The sequence below is a fragment of the Nelumbo lutea genome, chromosome 7, assembly GCF_056320005.1.
Source record: "Nelumbo lutea isolate HS-2025 chromosome 7, American lotus-T2T, whole genome shotgun sequence".
In the NCBI taxonomy this organism is placed as follows: Eukaryota; Viridiplantae; Streptophyta; class Magnoliopsida; order Proteales; family Nelumbonaceae; genus Nelumbo; species Nelumbo lutea.
Window position 1 is genome coordinate 10796198 of NC_142690.1, and position 13608 is coordinate 10809805.

The window sequence follows — 13608 nt, forward strand, 5'->3', positions numbered from 1 at the left end:
ACGAACATTGAAAGAGCAGGTGATGAATCGTTTCTTCCTGGTCCAAGGATCTGAAATTGCTGAAACATCCGAACCATTGAGAACTGCGCCGACCTATCTTTGATGCAAAAAAGGGGGTACGAGGGAAATACTTGGACTTGATCTGCCTGCTCCAAAATCCGCGCCCGTCTGTTAATATGAATTGACTTTTAAACCCAACAAAAACGCAAAATACATTGAGCTAGAGGGGCTCTTTGGCCGTTTGAATGATTTTGATTCCTAAGGCTAAGGGAGGGGAGGGAATGACCGGAGAATACGTTGAAAATCGGATTTCGATTACACCCAACCTAACAGTTGGAATGGACACTCAGTATTTTAAACCCTGCATCATTCTCACCATGTCTATCAGAGAACTGAATGCCTTTAAGAACTAGCATTTCTATTTTCAAGAATATTGAAGTTGCCTGTCCACCCTGGAGTTGTTTTCTTTGATCATAGTATAAAGCTTTAAGTAGTGAGCGTCCAATAAAGAGCTCCAATTACATCATAAAATTGTATAAACGTTACTAATATGCTGTATAGGTTGTACTAACTGCTGCTCTAGGTCGCACATTGTTCTGTTTGCATATTGCAATTGGTGTTGATATAGGTTGCACTTTGCATTGTAAGTGAACTAGATGCATCTTTCAGTTTATGCTTTCTTCATCTGCAGTGCACCCAAGAGGACACAGATGTGGTTGCAACTTGCAAGGGTTGGAATTCTTCATAATGTTTATTTTCATTTAATTCTTTTGTTAAACGACTACTATGTTGTAATGTGCCGGAGCAAACCAAGGGATCCCATTTCAATTTTTCAATAGTCCAATGTTGTTCTATGGTCTGTCTTGTGGCTTCTTGAGTTGCACCAATTAATGTTCTTATAAGTTGCAATCAGGGTTTGCGATTGGTAGGGATTGCAACTTGCAACTTGGGCAGGCTTGGTCCTTAGGTCGATCATTTGTTAAATTTTGAAAGGACCCAGCCCAATGCCGAATGCAGTGCAAAATCTTCAAATTGGGTGTCTTGAGTTGCACTCTTTCAGGCTCAGTTTGGAAGGAGTAGAAATGCAAATATTTAGAGTGCAAAACCTTGTGTTTTGTATTATTTTGTATGTATTTGCACTGTACATATTTGTATTTGTACTCTTCCCAAACTGAGAGCCTTAGTGAGGTTGGTGTTCTATTGGGATAAAGGTACTCATGAAGTGCTATCTACTTCTCTGATTACTTTGTTAGAGTGCATAAATGAGGGGAGTTAATCCATAAAAGAGTTTATGTTTATTCCAGATTTTAACTCTTTTACACTTCTCTCTCCCTCTCACCCTCTCTCTCTCTCTCTCTCACACACACACACACACGTAATCCTTTTTCCCTAGGATTGTTGGCTTTTGGTGATGCGGAACCTATCCTCCACATTCCTTGTGTTTGAGTTCACGAACTGAAAACAAAAGAAGAAACAGATCAGAATATTATAAGAACGAGAAACCAACACTTAGTCTCAATTTGGATTTGGCTCATCCAGGATCCAACTCCCGAGCTCAAATTGAAGTTAGTTGCATTGGGTTTTCTACAACTCTGATTGGCAGGATAGGTGCAATCCAAAATCAGCTTGGGCTTCATAATTGGGTTTATCACATAAATTGGATTGGACTTGTTCGCCCCAAACTCACCAGTCACCAATGCATCATGAAGCGCCTGGTGCAAAGCCCAATAGGCAATACAATCCCCATCTAAATAATGGCAATTTGGGATCTTGGGTGGGGGTGGATGGATACAAACCTAACAAAGGACCTGATTAAAACCATTCCTTGAAGGAAGCCTAATAAGTCCATTTTCAGGTTAGGGTCATCTATTTTATTTGAACTGAGTTAAATCAGACTCAGGGATGATTGGGGTACTTGTGGACATGGTTCATGAGTAAGCTGGTTGGATAAATTAACATGCGTGCTTTATTGGGTTGACAGAATAGTGTAACTTCCATCACTATCCCTGCTTTGCATGATAGTCTACTATGTGTGCTTTATTGGGTTGACAGCACAGTGTACTTCTATCATTATCATCATCCGAATTCAGAGTTTTTATTACTAACCTCTACCATTATCTCTTCCCTTGTTGCATGAACTCTTAGGTATCCAAATTCAGAAATCCTTGATAAACTCCAACTTTCAACCTGTCCATGTGTTCAAAAAGAAATGTTATGAATGATCAACAGTTCAATAAACAAAGACATTCTAAGAGGGGAAATCACCATTAGCTTTAATTTTGGAAATTATCTTCCATTCTCTCATAATCAATTATCATTGGACCAGGCAGAATTGGAATTTTCAATTCCATGAATGTGAATCACCATATTCTTCAGATTCCATAGCAGAATTTAACAAAATGTGGATTTTTATCCTTCAGGTTCCATGTTTCAAGAAATTAAAGACAATAGTAATTTCAATTTAGAGGAATCAACTTACTGAGTTTGCATTGTCTGGAAACTTGTCAAGTGTGAAGCCTCCCATCCCAATAATTGCATGAACTGGGGCAGTGTAGTTTGTCTGGTCATATGTGTCGGTCCCATTCGGATCTTTCTCAGGCATGGCTTTGCAGTTGTTCTGGTAAATAGCACAGGTTCTTTCATAGTTGTGGACGTGGCCAAATAGGACTAGATTCACCTGTTTCATGATCAAAACTATGCTATTAACATATTATCTGCCTTACAAAATGTGAAGCTAATGTAGGATTAGTCTTTTCAACCAAAAAAAAAAAAAAATGAAAAGAAGATAGATGAAACAGATTTTGAGCAAAAAAAAAAATCTTCTTTAAGAATGTCCCTTTTAAGGGGTCAATAGCTATCTAACTCCCAAAATAGCCAATCAAATTAGGAGAGCTGAAGTCCTATCTGTTGTCTATTATGAATTTTAATTTTGGTCCTTCTGTTATTTGGTTTGCTCGTTTTGACTTAAGGCTATGTTTGATTTGACAGAATATAAGAGAGAAACAGAAGGTTGAGGAAAAGTTTTTAAGGAAATTCACAAAAGAAATTTAAATACTTCAAAGTAAATATTGTTAAATCACAAAAAGTCACCAACATTTATTGTAATTTCAGCTCCATTCTGGTACAACGAAAGTTTACTTTTACAGTTTCAATAATTTGTTGGGGCATATACAGACAGAAGGAGTTTTAATTATTGATTCTTTTTTGGGGTGATCACAGTAAGTATATTTAGAGAAATCAAAAGACTAAAAAAATCACTTTTGTTGCTGCAGAACATTTGAAAACATAGATAGGACATTTATTGAAAAATATTGACCAAATTAGAGGAATCCCATGATACACTTGCTGTTTTTATCATCCATTTCGTTTTTGGACCCCAAACCATTGCATCCAGTCTATATCTATTCTTTTGTTTCTACAATCTTTGTTCTTAGTCTTATCAAGCCATTTATGTTTGCATGCTTAATCAACTAAATAAATAAATAAATTGAAATCTATGCACTTTTTGTATATATGATATGTCTACATAAGTATATGACAAATTTAATTACCTTGTTGTCAAATAGTAATGGCTCTACAGCTTCAACGAAACTGTGATCGACACTCGGAAGAAGTCCAGCCAGTGCTCCTTTAACGGATGTATACATGGGTCTATGTCTGCAGCCAATAAATGTCTTAGGGGGTGTTCTAAAACATGGTTTTCTTTTGAGAATTCAAAAAAAGGCCCCACAATGATTTGGGAAAACAAGCCCAGATCTGCTGAAAATTTTTGAGCCAAAAATACATAAAACATGTTCTTGGCTGTGATATGTTTCTTTCATTTTTCAAATACAACCAAGAATGAGTTATTGAACTTTTGGTTTCAAAACATGATTTTTCTGGAAATTTCATATTATGGTTCATAAATCATATAATACACAGATAGTAATTCTGATTGAATTGATATTAGTTTTCCTTTCACATTTTACTTTCTATTTATATTTTGAATCCAGTTCCATGTTAATGTGGATTTATATGATTGATATGAGCTAGCACTTGTAAAAGGGTATATGAGAACTTGGCATGTTTCCCACAAAATGAACATTGACTTGCATCAACCTTATGAAAATGAAAACATGTTTTTGGTTCTGAATGAAAATTTTTGTTGGCTTCAGATACAAGGTTGTTTTCTTATTCAAACTGAAAATGTTTTCACTTTCAACCGAGAAAACACAATCTGAAGAACAGAAGAAGGATTTTTATTTTTTTTTTGTATTTTTTCCCCTGATGTAGCATTTTCTAGAAACAAATAATGCAAAAACATTCATGTTGGAAAACACCCCCTTATTAAGTCTAATCTCATATTAGAAACAATATTTCAATCCGTGTGGAAAATCAGTGATCTCATTCCAATTAAAAGAAATTTTAAATAAAGATGATTAGAATTTACAATCTATTGCATTAAAGGCCAAGGCTAAAGCGAAAAGTGCAATTTTGTGGGCAAAGATGTATGTTTCTGTTGATTGAACACACTGTCGATCCAAAGCATAAGTGCATAACATGAATGTTCAGGTTTACAAAAAAAAAAAATGAAGGCTTAGAATAATTAAGACATGTCAGTATGAGTGAGTGTGGAAAGGAGGAGAGAATCGTATTTACCCTATAAAAATTACCCAAGGTGTTCTTGATCTATCAACTGAGCCCAAGTCGTTCTGAATCCATTTGTACTGTTATATGGTTAATTATCATGTTAGATGTTACAAGATATGATTCAAAAATCATAACAGGATCAAGGAGTAAACTCATTTTTACCTGCTCAGAATTAACGGACCAATCATGCTCAGTTGAAATTACAGTAAAATGAACACTCCCTTGTTCTATTGAGTACCATGGTTTGTCCTTTCCAACAGTGGGCATGGGAAAATATGCCTCATAAGGAACCCCACATTCTCCACCAGAGTCTGGTGTTTTATACACTGATCCTGAGCTTGCAAAGTCTCTGTAAATGTTATAAGCAAGGAATTATGTTAGCTGGCTATTGAAAAAAGCTGGAAAAGAGCAATTCAAGCCCATTGAGGCTAGGTATATTTACCATTAGTTCTCTCATCTATTCTTCTATAAGCATTCACAGAAAAGGCCAGCAAAAGAAAGATAAAGAGTTTACAAGTGAGACACAGTACCTCTCATGGTTGCCAATTGCAGTCATATAAGAGACCTGAGAAGCCACAGGCTTTATGAGGTGAAGAAAGAAATCCCATTCAACTAAGAAGCCTGTGGCATAGCTTATGTCGCCAATGTGGAAAATGGAATCGACGTTTCCTGATTTTACTTCATTAGCCATGGCTTCTACCACCGAGATAGATCCTGGCTGCTTGTTCAAAAAGAATAATGAATTTTTTGAGAACATAATGTGTTCAGTTTCTGTGTTTATTCTATTTAGGAAAAAAAGATGGTAAGATAATCTTTGGGATTGGTCTTTATTTTGGTAAGAATTATGATTACGATGGTCACTTTAGCTAATCTATACATCCAAGCAGTGTTGCATGGAGTCTGATAAAATGGATGAAGCCATTTAAATGATCATAGTGCTATTTTCAAAGCGGGGAAGAAAAAGAAAAAGGAAATCCATCACTGATACAAGAAAAAGAATTGCAGTTTCTAGTGCATTGGACACTGATGTTACCCAGGTTACTACCTGAATGTAATGCTCAACGGATGCATCACGTGGAGCCTTTCCCATGTCACCAAATGCTAGAAATTTGAGCTCATCTGATCCTGCTGCCGGTGGAGTTCGAAATTGTATTTCATCGCTCCAGCCAACTGAATCACTGCATTATAAGAACAAGACAGCCATTCTTAGTTATGGAATTGGAAGACTCAGACTAAGACATATATGCATAATTACGACTGCAAAACTTTTGGTGTGTTTGTTGTTAATTACCAATCACAAAACCTTCTTGAATTGTGTTAAACATTTGACAAAAGCTGAATGGAACCATCTAGATTTAACATGGAGTACACACTAAAAACAACTTAAGCAAAACTTCTGCTGAAAAACTAATCTAACATATATGATAAGTACTGTGTTCCCTATACAATGGCTTTAAATGTGTAAAAAGATATCTATTTGGACATGTTTAATTTTCCACTCATGGTTATGGATAATTTGAAAGGGTGGTTGAACTGAGGGATAATAAACTGCTTGCATCTTTCTGACTCCATTCCATTTCCATAAAACAAATCTGGTAGATGTAAACCATTACAACTATCAAACAAACTAGATAACTAAAGTTGTTTGAGAGGCTAGACACCAATTGATAAACACACATAAAAACCCTAACTTTTGGATTTCCAATATAAAATGGCTCGGTGGTTCTGATTCCAACTATTTTTATTTTTTGGAAATTTTGTTAGCCCTTGTGCAATGGCAATGGTAATGGGAGGGAGCATTGATGGGTGAATGGTAAAATCTCACACTGACAAGAATGCGGGTTTCGGTCTGAGAGCAGGCACTTCTGTACAAAAAATTATGTCAAAGTTTAGGTCTGTATCCAGTCCAGCCCTCTCAAAAAAATAATAAGGGTCCATTGGGTCTATATAGTCAGAATCGGAATCGGAATCAGAATTGGTTGGAATTGATTCTTATTCCCAGAAGAGGGAGAGGGAATGCCCATTCCTTGATATAGGGGAATGCCATTCCACCAGGAATGGGAATGGGTTCCAATTCCACCCAACCGAACAGTTGTAATCGGAATGGACAATGATTCTGATTCTGGATGTGGACATACCAATTGATAGTTCTTCTTTGCTCTAAAGGTGCACGTTGTGTCCACATTTTTCTTCATTTTCCTTTTCTATTTATTTTCTGTATTTCTTTATTTTTAACATGAGAAATATTGTACCTTCCATATCTATAGGAGTAGACACTTGAAGGTTCAAGCCCTGTCACCACGGCAGTATGAATGTATCCAGGGTCATGCCACCCAAAATCCTTAGCCGGGCTTGGAACATTAGAACCTACAAATTTTCGATGAAGCACAAGAATTAATTGCAAATGAGCCTTACAATCCTCATATTTCCTTTCTTATTTTCTATTTTAAAAACCCCAATTCCTTAATCAGAAAAAATGAAGTGTCTGAACTTTACTTGACAATAACCAAAGTGCCATGAGCCCGAGACTAGTTAGGAAAAGCAGATTGCTTAGGTTCATTTCATAGGCATTCTTTCCATAAATTTCTCTTGAAAATGCCTACCAAGTTTACAGCCGATTGAATACTTTCTTTATTTGATTAATTGCAGCTTCTTAGTTTTGGTATGATCCCACTCTTTGTTCCAGTTAAATGAGATTCCATCTGTTGTTCAACAAACACAGAATTGCAGCTAATCTTATCACATTGTTCTCTTTACCTCTTATTTTTAGCTAACATCATTGATGATGATGATGATGGTGACGACAGTGAATGTTCAGCGATAGTTAAGTTTGCATTATTGAATAGTATGGTTGCAAATTAATCCTTCACTGTTGTGTCTTTGGCAAAGATCCAAATCAGTTCATTCCACTACAGTTAACCAGGTTTTAAGTTGACAAGTTTAAGGAAAGAAATTAAAGCGATGAAATGAAATAAATCAAACAAAGAATATAGAAAGTAGCAACTATTTGAAGAACTTACTACACATGTTATCCTGTGTAAATGTAGTGACTTCTGAATTCAAGGATTTCCCATCGCCATATTGAACTTGTTGAGGATTTCTATCTCCACTTACCCACGTTAATCTCATCTGCAGCGTGTTTCACAGAGGACTCATTGGCTTTTATTTCACACAGAGAGAGAGAAAAATTTGCACTTAAGGCTAAGTTTGGAAGGAGTACAAATACAAATATGTACATTACAAATCTATACAAAATAATACAAAATATAACGTTTTGCGCTCTACATATTTGTATTTGTACTCCTTCCGAATGGAGACTAATAAATTTTTGAGACATATACAGGTGATCATGGGCCGGGTCAGGTTTGGCATCTGTTGTATGGGTTATAGTTTGGGCCATGTTCTGGGCCTATATCTTTTATTTATAAAATATATACAATAGAAATTATATCTTTTAATATGAACATATAAAATGACTTTTTTACCCTTGATGTACGTTTGATCAAATTAATCAAAACAATACCTATAAAAAAGGCCGTTTATAGCAAAAGGTCAATTTAGTAAAAAAATAGTTTCAAACTATTGGAGGTGTTTTAGTAATATACAAACTAAACCTATAGGGGTAGGTTTTAGAAAATCATTGAAACTATAGGGGTGTCTAAATAACTGACTATATAATATATTGCTGAAACCTCTCTTGGTTTAGTAATTGCAATTATCTCCCCTGAACTTTCGGATTCATTTATAAGTAAACCCTCTATGGTAGAATCTTCTAATAAAAGACGGATGCAGTTATTATTAAGACTGGTTTCTATGGAGGACAAAAACAATACAAACTTTATGAACAACAAAAACAAAGAGAATTTAAAGTTGTAGCTTTACCTTTGAGTGATTGATATGAAGGGCAAATTTGAAAAATAAACAATTTCAAAAAAGAGATTGGAAGTATTCAGGGTAATGATTCATATGAAGAGAAAATTTGGAAAATAAACATTTTTGTTAAAAGTAATTTCATGGGGGTATTTTGAATATTTTTATGCCACTTTTTAGAAGTTTCTACCGGAGGGGGTCTACTTGCAAGTATGTCAAAAAGTTCAAGGGGGACGATCACAATTACCAAACTTTAGAGGAGGTTTCAGCAACAACCATAAACTTCAAGGGAAATTTCAACAATTTACCCTATTTTATATTATATGTCATATGATATAAAATATTATATATAATATATAATTTATAGGTGTCACATATTTATATATAAAATATAAATTTAACATAAAATATATATGTAGGGTGGATTTGAGCTGAACCGAGCCGAATAGTACTAGGCTCAAGTTCAAGCTCGAGCTTAGTTTGAATCAGAACCTTGAGCTCGAGCTTGGCTCGAGTCAAAAGTTCATAAGCTCGAGCTCGATTTTGAGAAAAAAATATTTTATAAACATAAAAAAATATATATATATATATATATTATTTTAAATTTAAAAAATTAAGAAATATAATAATTAATAATTATAATAATTTTATTATATATATATATATTATTTTCTATAATCTTATTGTATATATTATATATATTAAATATCAAATATATATATTCGAACCGACTCGCTAACCAAGCTCTAATAGGCTCGAACTCGGGTCATTTAATAATCGAGCCACTGAATTGGGCTTGAACTTAGTTGAAACCGAGCTGAGCCGAGTTCAAACAGCTCATGAAAAACTCGGCTTGTTGCCACAATATATGGAATAATTTATGCTGCGGAAAGACGTGATATAGGAAGGGCTTTGACCCATCAAAACCACCCTGTGAATTTGATAATCACCAACTGGTTGGTTTCCGCTTACCACTTTTTATGATACCGACCATTGGTTAAGCTTTTCCGGTTCAATATATACACGTGTAAAATAATATATAAATGTGTGGGGTGATTGGGTGAGCCAGGCCAAAAATGGTCGCCCCTCCTGTGTCCACCATGCACATAGTACCCTAACCCAAGTGAAGGTAGAAAGTGATCCCAAGTCTTTGGTACAATCAGCCTGAGATCTTATCAATTGATTCAATTGGAAAGTAGACAAGCACCTTAGCTAAGCGTGCAATTTGGGCAGGTCCAATCCAAGCCTTGATCGACCCAGACCGCAACTTTACATGGAATGCCATGGGCTTTCAGTACTTGTGCTGGACCCAGGCCCAAAACTTCATTTTTCTTATATGTTTATATAAGACATATTTGTATAGGCTGGACCTGTGTTGAACAGATTATGTTTAACCTCATTCTCAGGGCTAAGGCCCAGTTCTTAGGGTTGGGCCTGGTTTGTCCTTAAATCTGGCCCAATGTGCCTAATTTGCACCCTTAACTTTAGCTTATTTTTATTGAAAAAGCATTACCTATCACCTAGGATGCAGCAATAAATTTGGGGGTGAGGGAGTCAATAAAGCGCTCAGAATAGATTGACCATAATTAGGAAGAGAATGTTTTGAGTGTTGATGTGTGTGTTAAACATAAAAATCTGTTAGGCCTGTTGACCGTAGCCTTGGCTAAAGCCATGAATCACAGCCCTGGATGTAGGGGTGTTAACAGTATTTAAAAATTCAATTTCAAATTCGGATATGACCTGAACTAATAAATATTCGAATTCAATTAATTATTTAATTCTTATATAATATATAAAACATTTTATATTTTATATAATTTATATATATAATAATTAAATTATATAAATAATTTATATATTTTATAAATAAAAAATTTATTTTATATATTTATTAATTATCTAAAATAATTAATTGATTGAATTCGAATGAAATCGAATATTAAATATTTAATCGAATCAAATTCGAATATCGAATTTTCTAATCGATTCGAATTCAGGTATTTACTAATTCTATTCGAATCGGATCCGCCTAAACGTGGATGTATCAATGCGGCTCCACTAGTATTGGATCAAGTGGCGTTAAGGTGGAACTCCAAAGTACATCCAATGGCCCAAGGTATTCCCAATGTGCGGGTAGGATGTATTGTTAGGTAGGTGTGTGGAGCCCTCTGGGAGAGAATATCTTGAAACACTGCAGTCATGGTGGCGGCAAATATGAACTAAGTGGAGAAGATGTATTGCAGTAGGGAAGAGTGGAATCCCTGTGATGAAAAGTGAAAGCCCAAATTACCGATGTTCCTGTAGAATCTATGCTGGAAAGATGGCCGTATAACGGCGCTCCTGGATTACTGAAATTCACAGCGTCCGACCTTTGCAAAATGCAAGGTGTGCTGAACCCACCACTGAATAGCACGAACTCTACATCAGTTCTGATGTTAATCACATGAAAAGTTACAGAGCCACTGCAAGTTTTCAACGCACAGGCACCTCCCACATGTTTCTTGCATTCACTCCTTTTGCAGTCAACATAATCCGGATCATTGCTCATGTACTGTGCCTGCATTCAAATTGATTCAGGTTTCAGACCCTGTTCATGTTTTAGCTGTTCTATCCATCGATCAAGAGGATTGTTTTTATTTGTTTACCTTAACAGGATAATGGCAGAGAAGTGGAAGGTCACTAAGATCACCAGTCTCCTTATAAAGTAAAGCATTCAAGGGGCAATCTGAAACACTGCTCGTGTAGCAAAAATCCCAGAAGAAAGAAAAGTGATGTAGAAATGAGAAACCAAGAGATTAATATAAAAGAGTACTTACTGGAATAGAGATTGATTAATTTCTGGGTGTGCCTTACTCAGAATAAGAAGGTGAGATCATGGCAACCCAATGGGCTTTCGACGGAAGCATAACTCCGCTGACGTTAACCGTCACATATTCTTCATTCGCAAGTCCAGAACTTGAGCTGATATTAACTTGAATATACGGGTTCAAGTCAGGACACTTGATCAAGGATCTTCTGTTCACCATTCGAAAATCTGAAATCGCGGTATAACCACGATATTCTTCGGTAAAATTGATGGGTATGAATGGAGTCGTTGTTCGTGAAGAAGATGATGACGAAGAAAACAAGAGAAGGAAGAGAAAGAAGAAGGAATTGGATACCCAAGAAAATTTCAGAAGAGGAGAAACAGAAGTCATGATTGAATCCAACTTCTGTGACTTGAGAGAAGATTTTTGTCGTTGCAGGGTCGTAAGATCTCGTTGTCTTCCTTCGAACCCTTTTAATCTCCCCTGCTTGTGAGAATTGAGAGCTCATCTCAGTTTTTGCTTCGAAATTCATTAATGGCGCCCGTATGGTTCGATCAAGTTTTCCGGCTTATGCATGAGCACGATTGTTACGTGGGGGCCGAATTTCACAAGTGGATTTTGTTTGTTATGGAAGTAGTTAATGGTGGCTTTTTGCTTTAAATTCGTCATTTTGCTTTACATGTCTGCTTATTGTCGGTGGGTTGCACGTTTCTTGCAATCCAACGGTTCAGAAGATCTTTAGTTGGACGGTATAGACTGATAACAATTCGCAGCGTTGAGGGTAGGCAATATTTTTGCTACAGTGAGATTAGGCAAATTAGCGGGTGTTCTTTTTTAGGCTGTGTTTGGTTTAAAGGAAAAGGTAGAGAAAGGAAGGGAAATGTAAGAAAATTTTTACGAACCTTATATCCTATGTTTTTTTTCTTTTCCCTACCTTTTCCTTCAAACCAAACATATCCTTAATGAATTAGTAGTTCATTCAATAAAAGGGTGGTTTTTTTTGGATAATAAAAGGGTGATTGTGTGCTGAAAAATAGATAAATAAATAAATAAAAGGATGGTTGTGTTTTCGAACCATACAAAGATTTCATATCTGCGCCCCACATGCACGTCTCAGCGTGCATTAGGAATGTGCTGAGATGTGCATGTGGGGCGTTTGTGGGGTGCGCTTTGTGGGGCGTAAATATGAATTCTCATACAAAATGCTACTTTGGGTGGCATGTGTAATTGCACGTGCAAGAAAAAAAAAAGAATGGTCAGATAAATTTGTTTAAGTGAGATTTGGATATCTTCATAATTGGGTCTAATTCCTTCTTGTTTAATGTGTTAGGATCCAATTATATAATCTATACCACTATAAACCTTATGAATGAGGCCTTGGGTTTCTGATTTTTTTATTAAAATATCCCTCATTTCAAATTTGGGGGTAAAAATGTAATTTTAATATTATTATTGAATTCATTCAATTCCATTTCATTAAGACCAATATTTAAGGCATTAACTCCTTTTTTTTTGTCATTAAATCATATATTTAAGTATTTTTCTTTCTTATCATTAAATTCCATTAATTAAGTGTATAAGTAATGATTTTAGCATAACCTATATTTTTAAATGATGCTTGAAAGACATGATACTAGACAAGCTTTTAACTAATCAGACCCCCCCCCCCCTCTTTAATTTTGGTGGAAACCTACCTAATTGGTGCCTACCTTTATGATGTCAATTGATTGGTTGTAAGTTTTTCCAGTATCATGCTTTTATACCAGTATCATAGTCAACCCATTTTTAAAATCAATCTATAAATAAAATTGTTTTCATCTAGGTAGGGATTAAATAATTCAACCATCTAAGTCAAATGAGTTAAGCCAGGCATAATTAAATAATAAAAAAATTTAAAATAAATAAATCTACAAAAAATATAAAAATAATGTAAATTTGTAAAAGAGGTTGGGTACATCTCTATTATTATATAATCATGATGTTAAATATTAGTAAAAGAGAAAAAAAGGAAGTATATACAAGAGAAACACCCAAATAGAACTAGGCTTGTCAATGATACCTGAAAATTTGAGGCTCAATTCGACATTCGGTTAGATTATCTCAGATTCAGATAATGTTTTTATGTAACTAGATCAGACTCGATTTTGTTATCTGCATCAAATTAATAATTGGATTTGATTCTGATTCGATTCCACCTGATCCAATTAAATTCCAAATTTGATATATTATAATATTTATTAATTTAAATATATAAATTTTATTTAATTATATTTAAAATTATAAAGATATATTTTTATATATT

General features: G+C 35.0%; 1 protein-coding gene across 1 annotated transcript; it reads right to left on the minus strand.

The window, feature by feature from the left end:
- Positions 1 to 1212: 1212 nt before the first annotated feature.
- Positions 1213 to 11881, minus strand: LOC148845060 (putative inactive purple acid phosphatase 27). Its single transcript, XM_088954391.1, has 14 exons — positions 11661 to 11881; positions 11353 to 11533; positions 11145 to 11232; positions 10790 to 11056; positions 7650 to 7758; positions 6882 to 6996; positions 5675 to 5807; positions 5160 to 5347; positions 4792 to 4978; positions 4639 to 4706; positions 3552 to 3657; positions 2480 to 2677; positions 2107 to 2187; positions 1213 to 1455 (listed from the first exon to the last, which is right to left on the minus strand). The coding sequence occupies exons 1-14, from the start codon at positions 11836 to 11838 to the stop codon at positions 1390 to 1392; spliced, it is 1965 nt and encodes a 654-aa protein (XP_088810517.1). The 5' UTR covers positions 11839 to 11881; the 3' UTR covers positions 1213 to 1389.
- Between the last annotated feature and the right edge of the window lie 1727 nt (positions 11882 to 13608).

Coding starts and splice junctions, on each gene's coding strand:
- LOC148845060 (XM_088954391.1), bottom strand. CDS start 11,838: ATGAATTTCGAAGCAAAAACTGAGATGAGCTCTCAATTCTCACAAGCA. Junction 5,808..6,881: donor TACTCCTATAGATATGGAAG/GTACAATATTTC, acceptor CTTATAATGCAG/TGATTCAGTTGGCTGGAGCG. Junction 3,658..4,638: donor CCTTGGGTAATTTTTATAGG/GTAAATACGATT, acceptor TATTGGCTGCAG/ACATAGACCCATGTATACAT.